Source organism: Venturia canescens, chromosome 11 (assembly GCF_019457755.1).
Source record: "Venturia canescens isolate UGA chromosome 11, ASM1945775v1, whole genome shotgun sequence".
NCBI lineage: Eukaryota > Metazoa > Arthropoda > Insecta > Hymenoptera > Ichneumonidae > Venturia > Venturia canescens.
Window position 1 is genome coordinate 7,715,830 of NC_057431.1, and position 17,696 is coordinate 7,733,525.

At 35.6% G+C, this 17,696-nt stretch overlaps 1 protein-coding gene across 11 annotated transcripts in view; it reads left to right on the forward strand.

The window, feature by feature from the left end:
- Nucleotides 1-12,289, forward strand: part of Ndae1 (Na[+]-driven anion exchanger 1) — a 39,900-nt gene extending 27,611 nt beyond the window's left edge. For 10 of the 11 annotated variants that reach the window (XM_043431466.1, XM_043431461.1, XM_043431462.1 and 7 more), the window contains 10 exons: nucleotides 803-1,215; nucleotides 2,588-2,753; nucleotides 2,923-3,084; nucleotides 3,165-3,314; nucleotides 5,443-5,718; nucleotides 6,037-6,426; nucleotides 7,375-7,482; nucleotides 7,552-7,686; nucleotides 9,553-9,746; nucleotides 10,426-12,289. In XM_043431466.1, coding sequence (XP_043287401.1) covers nucleotides 803-1,215; nucleotides 2,588-2,753; nucleotides 2,923-3,084; nucleotides 3,165-3,314; nucleotides 5,443-5,718; nucleotides 6,037-6,426; nucleotides 7,375-7,482; nucleotides 7,552-7,686; nucleotides 9,553-9,746; nucleotides 10,426-10,576 — 2,145 coding nt within the window. In that variant the 3' untranslated portion in view covers nucleotides 10,577-12,289. Of the gene's footprint in view, nucleotides 1-802; nucleotides 1,216-2,587; nucleotides 2,754-2,922; nucleotides 3,085-3,164; nucleotides 3,315-5,442; nucleotides 5,719-6,036; nucleotides 6,427-7,374; nucleotides 7,483-7,551; nucleotides 7,687-9,552; nucleotides 9,747-10,409 lie in introns of all 11 variants that reach the window. The other variant, XM_043431470.1, reaches the window with a different exon arrangement.
- The last annotated feature ends 5,407 nt before the right edge of the window (nucleotides 12,290-17,696 follow it).

A 17,696-nucleotide genomic window follows, 5' to 3' on the forward strand; every position in this document is an offset into this window, starting at 1 on the left:
AAATCATCAACTAGTGTCCGTATTTTGGATTCCATTTCCACCTACTTCGTGATGCAATAAAAATTTGAAAAAATTCAGCAACATTTGGAAAGTTGTGAACTACAATTATCAATAATAATATTGCCCAAAAGTTTTTAATAAACTGTTTGAATAAACATTTTTTTAACAATTTTACAGTAAACCCTTGTTATTTATTTACGAATCGAATGTGCGCATTTTTCTGAATGCTCGTGATTTTTTACAGAATTTTCGTCGATTTTTGAAATTCCCTTTTTTAAATTTTTTAACTGGCTCTATTTGTACATTTTTGATCCAGTAACCTCGAGACTTTTCAAAACTGATGGTAAATATGTCTTCTAAAACATATCCAAATTTCAAATTAAAAAAAAATTGTTTTCAAAATTTTTTCAAGAAATTTCAAAAATCCACGAAAATTCGGAAAAAAATCATGAGCGTTCGGAAAAATACACACATTTGATTCGTAAAAAAAAAAAAAACAATAGGTCACCGCAAAATGATCGAATAATTAATTGTTTAAAAAATTTGTTATTAACTTTTGGGCAATATTATTATTGATAATTGTTGTTCATAGCTTTCCAAATGTTGTTGAATTTTTTCAGATTTTTATTGCATCAGTTATACCTTAAGATAACGAAATTTCAATACCCACGTGTGAACGGTTTTAGGCTTGACTTCGAGGACTAACCTAAGAATAATTTCAAAATATAATTCGAAGGCGATCCCATTATCGAATGTCCATTATTCAATGAATGGTTCAACTGTTTAACATCGACCTTATCAGGATACGAGAAAAAGGCCAAAGGAAGAAAAACCTAAAGAAGAAGTGGACGAGGAAGCCGACGAACAGAAGCTGAGAGAAGAGTCAGGTCTCTCTAGGAGTGGCAGGCTTTTCGGAGGCCTCGTCAACGACATCAAACGAAAAGCACCGTTTTATCTATCGGATTTCAAGGACGCCTTGGCCCTCCAGTGTATAGCATCCTTCATATTTCTTTACTTCGCGTGTCTCTCGCCCATCATCACCTTCGGTGGACTGTTGAGTGAGGCCACTGGTAAAAACATGGCAGCCATGGAGTCACTTGTCTCAGGTTTTGTTTGCGGTGTAGGATATGGACTCTTTTCTGGACAGCCTCTAACTATTCTCGGCTCGACGGGACCCGTTCTCGTCTTCGAGACAATTGTTTACAAATTTAGCATGTAAGCACGTTTGTCACTCGACTATTCTTCGTCACGTACAAGTTTAAATCTAATTCCATCATAGCACGATGATTTACTGGGTTCATTAGAATTCGTAAAGACACTAGTGACACACGAATGAGTCAGTGAGAGACCAGCGAAAGCACTTGCCTTGAAGAATGCGTATCTTGATTTCTTCCACTATTTCTTCCCTGCGACGCTGCACTCTTGCAGCAAGTTAAGGATATTTTGTACAGGCGTACAATGTCGTCATGCTCGACCATGCTGAAAACATAAAAAATTTCAAAACGATCAGAATTTTATAAAATTTTTTGAACATATTCTTTAGTGCCAAATTTGACAATGTAATTTTTTAAAGATTTTTCTTCTGCACAGTTATCGAGTAATTGATCGCTAAAGTTCACGTGTATAAGCATAGCGTTTCCATATATATAAGAATACATTCCGGGCATAAGAAATCTGCTTTAACGCGTAATCACTCGATAACTAAGCAGAAGAAAAATTTGAATAAAACTGTGTTTTCGCACTTGATTATTACCAAATTATCATTATCACCAAATTTGATCAATTTCTAACTATTTAGACTTTTGTATCATACATCGTTAAACGACATTGACCGTCGTTAGCATACGCTGAGGCAATTTTTACTTTCCTCAAAGTTCAATATTCCTTCCATCTCTATGAATCTGTCGCAGCACTGTTTGTGTCAAAGGATAACCTTTGACCCAATCATGAGCCTTAAGGAAGTTGAGGCTGTACAGTCATTTTTTTTACCCAAAAGTTATGGCCTGTACCTTTCAAAAGTTAGGCCAGTTTACAGTTTGGCAATGTTGCATACACTTTAAAGAAAAGTTGGGGAAAAAAAGACGAAAAACTGGTGAAAGCTCAGTCGAAAACACGAACGGTGACGATCCTGGCCTCAAAAAACTGCACGGGAAACAGATTATTATTAATATAATCTCAGCAAATCTCCTAATAAATCTGAAAAAAATTGACATTGTTCGGCAAGCCTTGCTCATGTTGCCCAAAAAATTTCATATTTTTAGCATCATTTTTAACGGAGATATCACCGAATGTGTCTTGACTTCCATAAGATTACATGTCATTTGGCCCAAATTGTTATTTATTATTCTCAGCAACAACGCTCCTAAACTGTCTGAAAATTTAACTGATTTTTTTTACACTTCACTTTACAAGATGCAATCGGTTTAAAAGCGATGGCATCATTTTCATTCTAATGCCTCAACTTCCTTAAGATTTCGAGGATTAGTCGCTGACTTGAATTCTGTATTCGTGACTATCGTAGTTCCATGTTTGGTATTTTCCACCCTCGCTACTTCCTTCTCGATAAACTTGTCGTCTTTTCTCACAGGGAATCAGACTGGGACTACATGTCTTTTCGTTTCTGGATCGGTACATGGATTGCCATTATTCTTGTAATCCTCGTAGCTGTCGATGCTAGTGCTCTCGTCTGTTACATAACTCGATTCACTGAAGAAAACTTTGCTACTCTAATAGCATTCATTTTCATATACAAGGTGAGCATGTCATTGATGTTGAGTACTGAGATACCGTGATTCGCTCTGATGCAGTAAAATACAGTAGTGTGCTGTTGTTGCTTGACGGATGGTAGTGTTGCAAGCTCGAAGTGCGATGGAATAGCAAATTTTCAAAAGTCCCCACTTTTTTTCATTGTCAAACTCGCAGTCGGTGGAGAACGTTCTTTCGATCGGCAAAAAATTTCCAATCGACACGCACGGAAACGAACCGATTGCCGATTACTGCGAGTGCATTCCGAGCAACTTTTCTAACATTTTTTCAACCCGGCAAGACGTCAATTGGACCGCGTTGGATCGAGTCACCTGTTCGGTAAGTAGCTAAACACAAACGCCAAAATATCCTGAGCTTTACAGTAAAAAAAACTTTGATTCAACTTTTTATATTTGCAGAAATATAATGGTACTCTTTTCGGAGAAGGGTGCGAGGCACCTAATTACGTACCTGATGTATTCCTCATGTCAATAATCTTATTCATGGGCACCTTCCTCCTGTCCATCGAGCTCAAGGATTTCAAAAATTCTCTCTTCTTCCCATCAAAGGTTAGTTCATAAAACTACGAGGAATTTAGGCTCACGCGTACTCAGCGTCCTCGATCCTTTAAGGTATTCCTTCCACGAACCCGAATATTCTACAAATCATTGATTTTCAATCACAGCAAAGTCAAAGTGCATGCGATTCGGGTGACGGAAATTTCAGTTCAGGCTATCCAACATTCGATAAAGAATAGAAACATCAAATATCGTAAAATTAGGAGTTTATCGAGATTCATCGTCACAAAACTTCTATTCAATAATTCATATACGAAATGATTCCAAATTGCTCATACAAACTGTCCCACAGATAGAACAAAATTTAAGGAATCCATAGCGACGATAGAAATGTGCTGTTAGTAGATTTGTATCACAGCATGTCTTATTAAAATGTGAAAATATTAAAAACGCTAGTTTTACAAAACCATCAACTGATAAATGCAAATTTCCACGCTGACACATTTTCACTGGTATTTTTCAAAGAATTATCTACGTTTTTTGATCAGTTTTATTGCAACAAGTCTCATTTTGTTCGTCAACCGGTCCTCTACGAATCCACCGTGTAGTTGTTTTTTTAACTTGATCGTTTCACTGTTGCAGCTAATCGTTCATTAAGTGAAAAAACTTTTTCAATAATAATTTCTCTCAGGAATGAGTTTAGAGGAAAATCTACGTGGTGAATTCGCAGAGGATCAGTTGAGGAACAAAATGAGACTCGGTGTAATAAAATCGGTTAAAAATACAGATGATTCTTTGAAAAATACCTGTGAAAATGCGTCATCATGGAAATTTGCATCTGTCAGTTGATAGTTTTGCCAAACTATCATTTTACATATTTTTTCATGTTGATAAAACATGCTTGAATACATATCTACTAACAATAAGTTTAATCGGTAGGTTGAACTTGGTCTAAAAGCTTTTTGAAAATTTAGCACTCATTTGACTAGCACGCAGTACAGGAGTTACCTTAAAAGAGATAATATTGACCATAGAAGTTGGAAAAATGGCAGAAGCTTTTCCCATACGAATCAGTCCAATTTCGAGTGCCCCAGTTTGGGCGACCAAAAAATACGCTCATGCGAAAGGAATACCTTAAGGCGACGTTCCGGTGGTCAATATCAATCGTGAAGTCAGTAATAATTATGTGAGGTTAGTCACGTGACCACGTGGTAAGTGACTAGAAATGTTAAGCAGGTGGTGGGTCTATTATACGATTAGCGAATGTCAGTGTTATTAGGGTCTGACATAATTTATTGCAGTCCAAGTGTCAACGGAGTTGGAAGGTTACTAACCATGATGTTGATACCGGGCAGGGTTAGTATTACTAACCCCAGTTTTGATATGTCTCAAGGTTAGCAATGCCCTCGGATTGCTAGCTCTAAGTTTAGAGTTGTCGCGAAGGGCTGCAACTAAATCTTGAGTTTAGGATACGTGTCAATTCTGTCGTTCGATTGAACGACATGAATAAATGGCAGTGAACGCTAATCACAAGTTTTTTCGTTAACATTTTCGAACAGCGACTTCGATACGTGTATAAAAATACTTAGGTGAACAAAAGACTCGTTAAGGAAGTTGAGGCTGTACAGTCATTTTTTTAATCCAAAAGTTATGACCTGTACCTTTCAAAAGTTAGGCCAGTTTACAGTTTGGCAATGTTGCATACACTTTAAAGAAAAGTTGGGGAAAAAAAGAGGAAAAACTGGTGAAAGCTCAGTCGAAAACACGAACGGTGACGATCCTAGCCTCAAAAAACTGCACGGGAAACAGATTATTATTAATATAATCTCAGCAAATCTCCTAATAAATCTGAAAAAAATTGACATTATTCGGCAAGCCTCGTTCATGTTGCCCAAAAAATTTCACATTTTTAGCATCATTTTTAACGGAGATATCACTGAATGTGTCTTGACTTCCATAAAATTACATGTTATTTGGCTCAAATTGTTATGGATCTTTCTCAGCAACGACGCTCCTAAACTTTCTGAAAATTTAACTGATTTTTTTTTTACACGTCACTTCATAAGATGCACTCGGTTTAAAAGCGATGACATCATTTTCATTCTAATGCCTCAACTTCCTTAATTATTTAGGGAAGCATTGCACGGTTGGTTTAAAAAACGTATCTGGGTTATTTCAGGTTCGCCAAATAGTCAGCGACTTTGCTGTAATTATCGCAATATTCTCGATGTCGGCGCTCGATCATTACGTAGGTATTTCAACGCCGAAACTCGAAGTACCAACAGAGTTCAAACCGACCTTGGACGGACGCGGTTGGATCATTTGGCCGTTCCAGAGAAATCCCTGGTGGAGCGCGTTGGTTGCCTTCTTACCTGCTCTACTTGGCACCATACTCATCTTCATGGATCAACAGATTACTGCTGTTATCGTTAACAGGAAAGAGAATAAGCTCAAGGTCAGTACGTTTATTCAATTTGTTAATTCTTCTTGTATTCGAACTGGTTTATATAAATAAATTTCCCTTTTAATGCCTTTTATTAAAGGCATTTTCCCCAAACATTGACTTTGATATTTAATTTTTCATTTAATTCACAAATTTTAACATTGTGAAACAAACTACAGTTCGTTTGCCAACTCGCAGCCTAGTGACACTTGGTAACAGCTTCTGAAAATATTTCTAATTTTATTACTGACGTCACGTCAAGTGTAAACTTACTCATAAAAATCGTAGCTCCCCACGCCTTTCTAACAGTAAATATCGACAAAATTTCAGAAAGGATGTGGCTACCACCTCGATCTCTTCGTGCTCGCGGTCCTCATTGAGATCTGTTCCGTAATGGGTTTGCCCTGGTTCGTCGCAGCCACGGTATTGTCCATAAACCACGTTAATTCGTTGAAGCTCGAATCCGAGTGTGCGGCACCAGGTGAAAAGCCTCAATTTCTTGGGGTCCGAGAACAGCGCGTAACCCACATTCTCATATTCCTCATGATCGGTTGTTCCGTTTTGCTGACGCCGATGCTGAGGCACATACCGATGCCGGTATTGTTCGGGGTGTTTCTTTACATGGGCGTCGCCTCGTTGAAGGGCCTTCAATTCTTCGACAGAATACTCATCATGCTCATGCCGGTCAAGTATCAACCGGATTACATGTTTTTACGACAGGTACGCATCAATTTTCAAAGTTTTTTTAATTTTAAGAATTCACGAAGTATTTAGCCACCGATTACAAAGAGTATTTTTATAGTTTTCCTATATTTTTCGTCCCTTCAATTCTAAACTGTTTTATGCCCAAAAAGTAATGCACGTGACAAAATACACCGAATACGTGTGACATTTTAGCGTACACATAGTTTTTTTGAGGGGGTTGCCGGAGCATGCTTTACGATGTAAATATTTCAAGTGAGTGAAAACATTTTTTAGTGTGCTCATAGAGAAAAACACTCTTAAGGGGGCCACCTCGTGTGGCAGTCGGGCTTTTTGGGGGTTTTTTAGAACTTTGAAATTCGGAGGGTTTATTTATCGGTATTTTGACTCTATGATGGAATCTTTGAACTCCGATATCTCGGGTAGATTCGGTGTAAAACTTTTTCATGGTCTCCAAGATTCCGGGTGATTGGTTCGTCTGAGATGTAAAAAGCGAAGAGCGTTTTGATGTGTAGACTATCGCCTGAACTGAAATCATCTAAAAATATTAAAAACTCAAGGATTTTTGTGCTTTTAAACGTTTTTGAGAAGCGAAATTTGCGAAGCGTCCTTTGAATAAAAGGTACGGTTGTTGGTCTTCGTATTTCGTTTTCTCCGAGTAACTCATCGACGCATCCGTTAAAAATGTCGTAGACAAAATAATGACTTTTTAATGCTTTATACAATAAGTTGGATGTTATTTATTAATCAATCTTTTTCACGTCTTGTCTTCGGCATTTTCCTTTTTGTTATTTGTTCGTTTCCATGACATCTCAAATCTCTACCCCAAAAGTCTTGAAACAAAACGAAACCACATTTTTATACTCTTCTTCTTCCGCACGAACAAGAACCTCGCAACAATCATAACAATAATTTTCTACTTCAAAAAATCTAAATAAAAATGTTCGAAACGTTTTTTCGACGAAGGTGCCACTGAAGAGGGTCCACATGTTTACGATCTTCCAATTGACCTGCTTGGCCTGTCTCTGGACAATAAAATCGTTCAGCAGCACGTCGATACTCTTTCCACTGATGGTTGGTAGGAAAAGTTGACGAGAAGATTGTCAATGGGTGCTTTCCTTACCAAAAAAATCACTTTTCCAGCTCGTCGTGATGATCGGCATCCGGAAGTCGCTGGACCTCGTCTTCACGCAGCGCGAGCTCAAAATTTTGGACGACGTCATGCCAGAGCCGAGTAAAAAGCACGCGGACGATCTCCGGCAGCTGGAAAGCGGCGAGGTTAGCACCATAACACGAGTACTGAGAGCAATCGTATGTCGTAAATAACCCGCAAAAAGTGACAGCCGGTCCAAGTCGTTTCCGGTTGTCAATATGACACTTTACGATTACAAAAACGGAACGTTCCGCTCCAACTGCTCCAATTGCACGTCAATACAAACCAAACCAACAGCTCCGAAAATGAAAAGCACTAACGAACTCCCCGCTGCTGTTGAGTAGCCTTGTCCGGTCAATCCGGCCAGAACAAAAAAAACAACAACACTAACGAATAAGTAAATTAATTTAATAGCAAATGCATATAGAAGGGCTCGGACCAGGCGCCCCCTTAAGCGTTAAGTTTAAATGTTATATACCGAGTGATTCACTCTCCAATGTGCGAGTTAAATTAGCCCTTTTTATTTTGCTCTTGAATTCTTGCATTGGCGAAGGAGAAAAGACGAACGACCTTCCTCCCTCGAAGTTAAGACAACGAAAACTTTTCTCACTAACCCCCAACGAAGCTCGATCGAGGTTTTTACAAGCCTCAACGTGGCCAAGTATTAGAAAAGAAAACGAGTTCGAGCCCTGCCTCGAGGCACTCTTTTCCAACGCTTTTTTCTCATTCCAAATGACTTTTGGAAAATACTAACCATCCAACCCTCCGTTTACTCTTATCACCCCCATTATTCTCATTATTATTGTTACCATCGTTATTATTATTGTTTCCATTTTTACGGTTGTTGCATCGTTGTTATTCCAATATATTTGAGGTTCTGTATGTGTACTGTAATACTTATATTCACCTACATATAAATTATTCACTTCACTCCATCTTCGTCTACATGTTATCCACGATATAATCATCGCAGCACTCTCAATTACGTTCCTTCACGTGTTCATTATGAATATATTATTTATCATCGTTTTAAACTACGAAATAAACAACATATTACGCACACCAACGTAGCTGCACGTACAACATCGATTTTTAACGTTTTTTCACTCTTCCATCGTGCACACTCCTCGCTCACCAACCGCTCACACCTCATCTCCAAGACAATTCAACCTTGAACAGCCTCAATCTGGGACAAAAAACTTTTCAAAGGTCGCAGCATGAATTTTGGGAGGACGGTGATGAATCACTGCTGAGCTCGTTACGATTTTTAGAATTTTTTTTTCAACTTATATCTGACTCGGTAGAAACATTTACGAAAATGGCGGTAATGCTGAGTGAAAGTGGCCTTTGGGGCTTCGTGTCCGGGATTTTAGGGTCGAATCACGATGATTTTTTGGTGCAATTAATCATGCAAGTACTTGAAATACATTTTTGCAAATGGTTATAAAAATGCTGACAACCTTTTTGGCTCTCTGTGACAGTAGATTCGTATTTCGAATTTCTATAAAAATGACGCTTTCGTTGATTTTTTAAATTAACCAAAATTCAAAACTTTCAAAAATTTCACCACCTTTTCCTGGTTATTCTTATTCTCGGACATTTTCTGCCCACACTTTTTTCCTCGCCACGGTAAAATCAATCTTTCGAAATGCTGTGCACCTCGAACTCTTTTGCCAGCGTTCTCCAGCAACTTTTCACACGCGCACACATGACACACGAAAAATTACGTAAACAGAAAAAACAATTTTTTGTATCAACTGCCATAATTATGCAGATTTTCCAAAAATATGCCAATTCGACGTTTTGAAAAACACTGAGGTATTTGTAAAAAATGGAAAAACTTGGTTTAACGAACCCCCATTGTTGAAGGTTGCCCTGCCTCTAAATTTTTTGGTACAGATGAATTAAGGAGTTGACACAATGATTTCGGACTTTTAAATTGTACCGAGTGTGAGAGAGAGCGTGCGAACAGTGTTTTGAAAATCCCACAGGAACCGAGCGAGCCGATTGGTTTTCCATCCTCGGGAAATCTTCAAATATCATTGGCAAATGGCAACATCATGAAAATACCACTGACGAGCATAAACATTAGCGAGGAGGTTAACAAAACTGGTATATGGAAGCAGGTCAATGATGTCAACTGCAATAACGAAAATAAACAGCCCAAGATTCCGAAGATGATCAAGTACGATTATTTTGTTATTCTTGCACAAAATGTGCGTTATTATTCATCAGTTTTTGAATCATCAAATTTTTTGTAGTTTATATTCATCATCGACATGACCATCGCTCATTTTATCATCACGAGTTCACTGTCGACGTAACCGAGCTTTCAAGATTGCTCGCTTTTCCAAGCACGTGTGCACCAAACACATTTTTTCAGTAACACTTTTTTTCATCGCACGACTCAGCCAGGCTCGCCTCCATTTTGGATCCTGGTCAGCCCATCGTCAACCATTCGTTCCCACTCGTTATTTCAAGGGGAGCTCTGGAAAGCCTCATTTTCGCTATTTCCTTTTTGGCTCGAATGGAGAAACTTGAGCAAAACTTTGAGTGTCTCTTAAGGCATTTTCCTTGAGTACAAAATCTCATTTTCTCGTAAAGAATTATTTGCTTACCAAAAGTCGAACAAAACGTTCAGAAAGTTCTCGAAAAACATAGGCAATCGGAGACTGGAAAGAAAATGAGGAAAATGACTCTTTTCGTAGTTCTGAACTTGACCCTGGAACACCACAAAGTAACTTTTCCTCCAAACTTCTCCCCCGGGTCTCTCAGACCCGATGCCGTCTTTGAGGCTCGTTTCTCACTTGCGTAAACCTCTTTAATCATTACTGTTTTTATTCTTTGGGTATTCGGTAACGCAGCGTTACCAAGTCAAAGAAACATCCTAACAAGGAGGGCGTTCTTCTCATGCCTGACGAGATGACACGTTTGACGACGATGACTGAGGAGGAGGACGAGGACGACAGTGGCATTTCCATCAAGGTCACAAAGGTCAATGACTCTCGGGTGTAATTTTCCGAGCATTTGAAAAACAAAGTAGTCGAGTAAGAGGAGCCTGCTTCCTTCGGAATCACTACTGACCAAAGCCAACGATCTCAGTCTCGGAAGATCGCTCATCGGCTCATAAAAACGAACGAAACCAGAAGACGAAAGTCAGATTAAAATTCTTTGTGCCACTGCAGTGAGAAGCAAGCGTCGACTGTCCAGCGAATGGAAAGAAAAATATGAAAGAACTAAGGAAAATTTGCATTCGAATGTTGTTCACTGTGATAATGAGACAATTCTATTTAATATTAACATTGACGATTGAAAAGATTTATCGCAACGAAGATCGATTTCGTAGCCGGAAAGAAACCTCAAATTTCTACAGGATTAATCGACGAGAATTATTAATTTTCAAAACTACTGAATCGTTCGTCTGTCAAGCCCGTAACATTGGATCGTTTGTCATTCACTCGAAGATTGTAATCCCGATATTTATTGAGATGAAATAGTTTTCGAAGGGCATTTTTGGGAACTCTTCGTTATCAATTTTTATTTAAACTGACAAGAAATTCTGTGCGCTGCTTTGTTAGTGGGTCCACGCGGCTACATTTTCATGAACTTAGTTTAGTCAAAAGCATTCCTTTTCGTGACTTTTTACTGTAAATTATTTCCACATTGGTGGAAAAATCAATAGCTGAATGGTGAAAAAAAAATTTTCGCAAAATGGAAAAAGCTGTGTTTCGTTAGCAATGGAAATTCCAAATATTCCAAATTCAATCGGTCTGAAACATCGTGAAAGTTTATTTCTAGTATTAATAATGCCAAAAGTTAACAACAATTTTTTTGCAAGGAAGGCAGTGTCCGACGAGCAATCGAAAATCCCATCGAGGGAGGTAAAGTGGAAGATTATTCCCAAAGATTTTGAACATTTAATCGAGTTTGCCAATTTTTTGACAAATTTTTATAAACATTTTTGGAAATTGTACTTCAAATGTTTGCAAAAATGAAACAAAAAGAGAACAATTTTTAAAAAGCGACTCTCCAGCTGAATCAATCGCAAACGAATTTTTAAAGTTAATAAAAAAGAAAAAAAAACAATAATATACAGAAATGTCAAAATGAAATAGAATCCAAAATGAGAGCCACGACTCAAAGGCAGTTGAAGCGATTAATAAATAAGGAAGCTAGAATGTGACAAAGACAGGAAGTTAAATACCTACCTCGAGAATGTTAAGTAATGTAGAAATAATCGATAAAAATGAATGTGTATGATAATTGTTATTCTCTTTCGTGTTAGAAAAATAAGAAATTTCCAAAAATTGTACGATCATGTGGATAAATGTGATCATTGAAAACCGGCATAAAAAGTGATAAAAAACGAGATGAAAAAAAAGTGAAAAAAAAAAAAAAAATAACAAAAGAAAATACGACCGAAACCGAAGAATCTCTACAAGGTGTTACATTTGCGCCAAAAACGTGTAAATATGATTTTTACGACTGAACGAGCCTAAATCCGAATGTTTGTAAGTAAACCCTTTTGTCATTCGAGTTGAGTTTCCCCTCCGCACGAAAGAAAGTTCCTTCCCACCCGAAACTTATCGATACTCGCAACAATGAGATAGTTAATAAAAAAAATAAATAAATGAAAAAAAAACCGTTAGAATATTGTGCAACGTTCAATATGAAGGATACGAATAAGCTGATTTGTGGATGAACCGAAATAAACAAAATTTATATCTAGACGTTATTTGGTCATTATCCTCAAACACTTTTTCTGTCATATTTTTTTTTTTTAGTCCTCAATAAAATTACAATCCTAACAAATATTTTGTAGAACAAAAGTTGTAGAATAAAAGTTGATGTGTTAGTTTACCTTTGACAGGTGCCGCCACCAATAGGTCCAACAAGGTGGCGCCATCTGTGGCAATTTTTCTGAAACTTTACAGGAGCAAATTGCCCTCTTTTGAATAATTTTATCAAAAAACTTTTTTTTTAACGAAAAAAATGTATTTCTATGTGAAATTGAAAGAATAACAAGAGAAAAATTCAATCCTGTTTCCAATTATTTGCTCACTATTTTTTCAGTAACTTGCGTTTTGATTCGAATAAACAAAAATTAAAAAAAAAAAAAAAAAAAAAAAAACAGTGAAAAATTAAGAAACCACTTAAGAGCTACTTATTTTCGATGTTGAAAGAAAAATTTTTATTTCACAAAATCTCGTCATCATATCGAAAAGTTCAACTCAAAAAAAGTTGGTTTTTCGTTAAAATATTTGAAAAAAATAATTCGGTAAACATCGTTAAATTTTTTGTTGAAATGTCACAAAATGATTTATTTTTTTTTTAAGTATCTCGATACCGAGATGGTGACCATTTGGAAAATCAATCCTTTCTCAAGTGAATAAAAAATTTTTACAAATTTTGGGGGACAAGAGGAAAGAGTGATGAGAATCATATTGAATTTTGTTTTCAGGTAATATGTAACAGTTTATTGAAAACACTTTGTCCGCTCGATGCCCGGACCGAGCCTCGCTGATATTAAAAAACGCAGAGTCTTAATAACATGATTATCTCGTGGGTGTTGTTCTCGTTATCTCGTAATTTTGTCGGTTGTTTTTTTTAGCTCATTTTTTTGTTTTAATTTTATTTTTTGTTGTTGTTTTTAATATTTTCACATTCATAATATTCTCGCTGATTTTTTTTACGTTTTTTTTTTTTTCAAATTGAAGATAACACGGTTCCGTATCGCGGGTGCGATCCACGAAATCGTCGGCAACTCAAGTGCACATTCAATTTTCTAATAAAAACAACGACGCATTTTCCTTAAAATCTATGAGTTATTATATTGTTTTCGCTCTTCCTTTCTCTCTTTCTTTCTCTCGAAATATCACGTGTTCTCTCGTCTAAAATTAATTCAACATTCCTCGCGCGACACAAAGCGGAAGACCCCCAATCACGAATTTTAATTAATCAATTTTATTCGCTTACTATATCACGATGGGAAAAAAATCTAATTGACTTTGAGCGAAAATCTTGAGAAAAATATGTCAATATATAAATTCATTCATAAATATACATTCTTGTATTGATTTATTCATCATTTAAAAAATAAATTATTCATATAATTTATCAATCAATTGACAAATCAATAATTGAATCATGATTTATTTGAAAAATTAATGTTTTCTCAAATAATACAAGAAACAGAGTTTTTTTGTTGTTTTACGTAAATAAATATTAATTTCAATAAATCATTTCCATTTGAATAATAAAATGAAAAAATTTTGTAATATTCGTACGGACGAATGATAATTATTTGAAATTTATCAGCAGCACTCGAAGAGATGAGTAAGAAAATTATATTTATCGAATGATTTATATGCTCGGGTATTTTTCTGATTTCACATGAATTTATAATCGATACACCGAAAAACACTTCGTCGATCGTTAATAAGTGCTAAACGTTGAATGACGTTTTATTCTCGATTTTCAGTTGATTTTTCATTCATATTTTTATGCAATTATTTCGACGTCAAGAGTCTTCGTGAGAATCGATATAATTTAAATGATCGGCATTTTCCGATACGATTTTCCTGGATCCACCGTCGTTCGTATGAATTTTTATCGTTCTTATTACTTTTTCGTTCAATGGGGTCGAGTAGTTTTTCGTTTTTATTTATTTATTTTTTTATTTATTTTTATGGTTTTTCATAATTTTACACTAATTTCTGGGGGTCGAGCGATACCGCGTGGAAATCGGGTCGTGCTTTTACAGCCTAGCGGCGATAATACTTTACCAAAAGCTATTTATTAGATAACCCTAACGTGCCTTCGTTTTTCTCTCTTTTCATCTGCAACGCAATTTTCGCCGTGGCTCATTTTGAATTTCCACATTTTCCCTCCCGTTCACTGTCTCTTTGTTTATCGATTTTTTTTTCTCACTATTCAACGTAACCTAAAAATATTTGCACCATTCCACGTCACACACAATTCTTTCACGACATATTCATCATTTCCTCACCCTCCCTCGTCCCTTTTCATTATTTTTAATAATTGATTGTGACTTATGCCCCGGTACATTAATAATTTTTTATTTCTCGTCGATCTGGTTTTTTTCTTAGGCTCTCCCAATCTTCTGTTTTCTTCATTTCTCTTTTTTTTCTCTCTTCTTCGTTTCGCTTATGCTTTAAATCGCGCGCGAGGCTGGGGTAAAAAAGCTGCTCGCGAGCCCCTTAATGTATTGTTTTTTTCTTCTTTAAACTAACACTATCGAGGAAAAAGGGCAAAAATCTATTTTATTGCTCTTCTGAAGTTCCAATTTTTTAGTATCCATTATCTCGATGATTGTTCGTTTGTTTTTTCTTTCTAATAAACAACACAAACGAATATTTCATTCTACGAGTGACTTTATTTTCATGAAAATTTTCCAACAAAATTTTTATTTCGTTCCTCATTTTATGTAACATTTTCAACGATTTATTTTTTCAATTTCATTTGCTATTTGACCGATTAAGTTAACGAGGAAACGCTTTTGTTTTTGTTTTGTTTTCTTTGTTTTTTTTTTCATTTCAAATATTTCTGGGCTATTGGAATTATTGATTTTTGCCCATTCCTCCATTGCAATACTCTCACCTCGAATCGAAGAGTTTTAACACCTTTAGGCCTCACCCTTTGGCGAAATAGCACCTCTCTTCTGCTCATCTTTCTCCTTCTGTTTGCTCTGTTTTTTTTTTTTCTTCTTTAACTTTCTGTCATTTAATCTACTATCCTTAATATATCATTATTATTATTAATTTTATAATAATAATAATAATAATTATTATTATTATTGGTATTATTATTACACTTCGAACGGTTTTTATTTCGAACATACGATTCACAGCGATTACAAATTTTATTTTTGTTTCTCTTGTGTGAGTGTGTGAAAATGGGTATATTGCGAATAAACTTTTTTTGTGCAACGAAAATTTATATCTTTTGGCTTCGATTTAGCGATTTATAAGGAAAGTTTTTCGAGTATATTTCTGGTATCGGACGTGACGAAAGCAAACTTTGTTCATCGTGATAGTGAAAATATTTGTTGAAATGTTGTATATCTTTTGTTAGGGTCTAAAAAAATCGATGATTTTTTGCAGATGAACGAAGGGCAGATGCATCCATTGGCAAATTCGTTGCAAAATGGGAAAGAATTGTTTTCTTACGACAGTTTTATCGTGGATGAATAATGAAGACGAAATTTTCCAAATATATTTCAAGGAAAAATAAAGTATTTGGTAAAATCGTGCTTGATGAAACCTCGAAGTAGAAAAAAAATGTTTAAAAAAATGTGAAAAATAAAAAATGATTGAACGAAAAGAAAAGAGAGGAATTAACGTATTCGCAACGATCATTTCGAGTGTATATATTTCACCCGCGTTTGCAAAAAATGTACAATATCGAGTGTCATGTATTGATTTAGCAGCTTCGCTGATTCCCTCCCCCACTACGACATTACTCTTTAAACTATTCTTATATTCATTGTTATATGAATTTTTTGTTTTTTTTTTCTTTTTATTTTTTAATTTTTATTATTATTTTCCAACCACGCGCCAGCCTCATCTCGTCATTTAATTGTTTATTGTTTGATTATTTGCACTAGCCTTGATTGTCGGCATAATAAATAAGGGTAGCGTCGAGTACCTTCGAGCTTTCCAATGAATTTCACTCACATTCTCATCTTTACCCTTCTTTTTAACGATCGCGCAAAAACGTCGATCCTCTCCACCTCCTTCCCATTATTCCTCATATTTAACCCTAAACTTCTCACATTCTTAAGCGCTCATCACGTGACCACATTCGCGACAAAGTATATAAATATTTTATCTACTATATTTACCCCTTTCGACTCAGAGGACCTTCAAGATTTACATGCAATTATCGTGATCATTTTAAATATAAATTTTTTCATTTACCACGAATTTTTCAATTTTTTTTTTTTTTTTTCTTTTTAATTCCCTTTTTAATTTTCCCTTTAATCAGGATAAACTGTCGCTCATGTGATCCTCGTGTTGAATGAACTTTGGATATATTTCGCCATACTTAACCATTAATGTGTGCATACCACGATCGAGATCCAGAGCATCCATTTTCATAATAATAATAATATCAATAATAATAATAACGACTATAATAATAATAATAATAATAATAATAATAATAATAATAATAATAATAATAATAATAATAATAATAATAATAATAATAATAATATATTAGTATGTACAAACGTTTGAAAGTTGGGACAACTCTCTATCATATAGGCGGTAACAATTACGTATAGTATGCATGATACAACTATATATATATAATATATATATGCATGTATAGATGCAATATTTATATATATAGGCGTCAGCAAGCTGTACAACAATAAGACAATTTTCTTTTATTTATTTCATTTAGTGTGTTTCTTTAATTATGATTATTTAATTTTTAATTTGTTTATTTGATCAATGTACGCTGGAGGATTGAGCGAAAATTGAGTTTTTCCTCGGGGCTGCTCGTTACGAAATTGTTGAATTTGCTCGCTGTTTTCCAGGAAGTGAAGAACTCTGATTTGGGAAAGATCGAAGGGCTCGTCTCAATAATCAGTTTAGTGATTACTGAACGGATGAGAGATTCGTTGCTCCAAAGGATTGTCCAGTGAGCCAAATCGACGAATATTGTTCGTATTATTCTCTGATATTAAATGATTTTACAAAATTTAGTAAGCAGAATGACTTTTTGGTTGAAAAATGTCTTGATTTCGAAGAGGGCAAAGACAATTCGTGCTTCCCACGAGCGAGTTTGTTGGATAAAGAAAACGAGTCGTTGGTCGAGAAATGTAAAATATTTTTTGAAAAATAGTACTTCGATGGATGAAAAAAAATTTGTGATTTTGTAACGAGTTCATGTTTTTTTTTTCAAGTTAGCAACTTCAAGTTGGGAAGTGAAGCAACTTTTGTTGGGTTCGTCAGTGCAATAGGTAGTTCTTAAAAAACATCGCGGGATGAGGGCATATTGATTTAGCAAGGTTCGAAAGATAATAACTGAAATGCAACGTAAGCGAGGATTTTCGAAGAATAATTATTTCATAATAACGAGAGCCCGAAGAAAGAGCTTAGAGTTA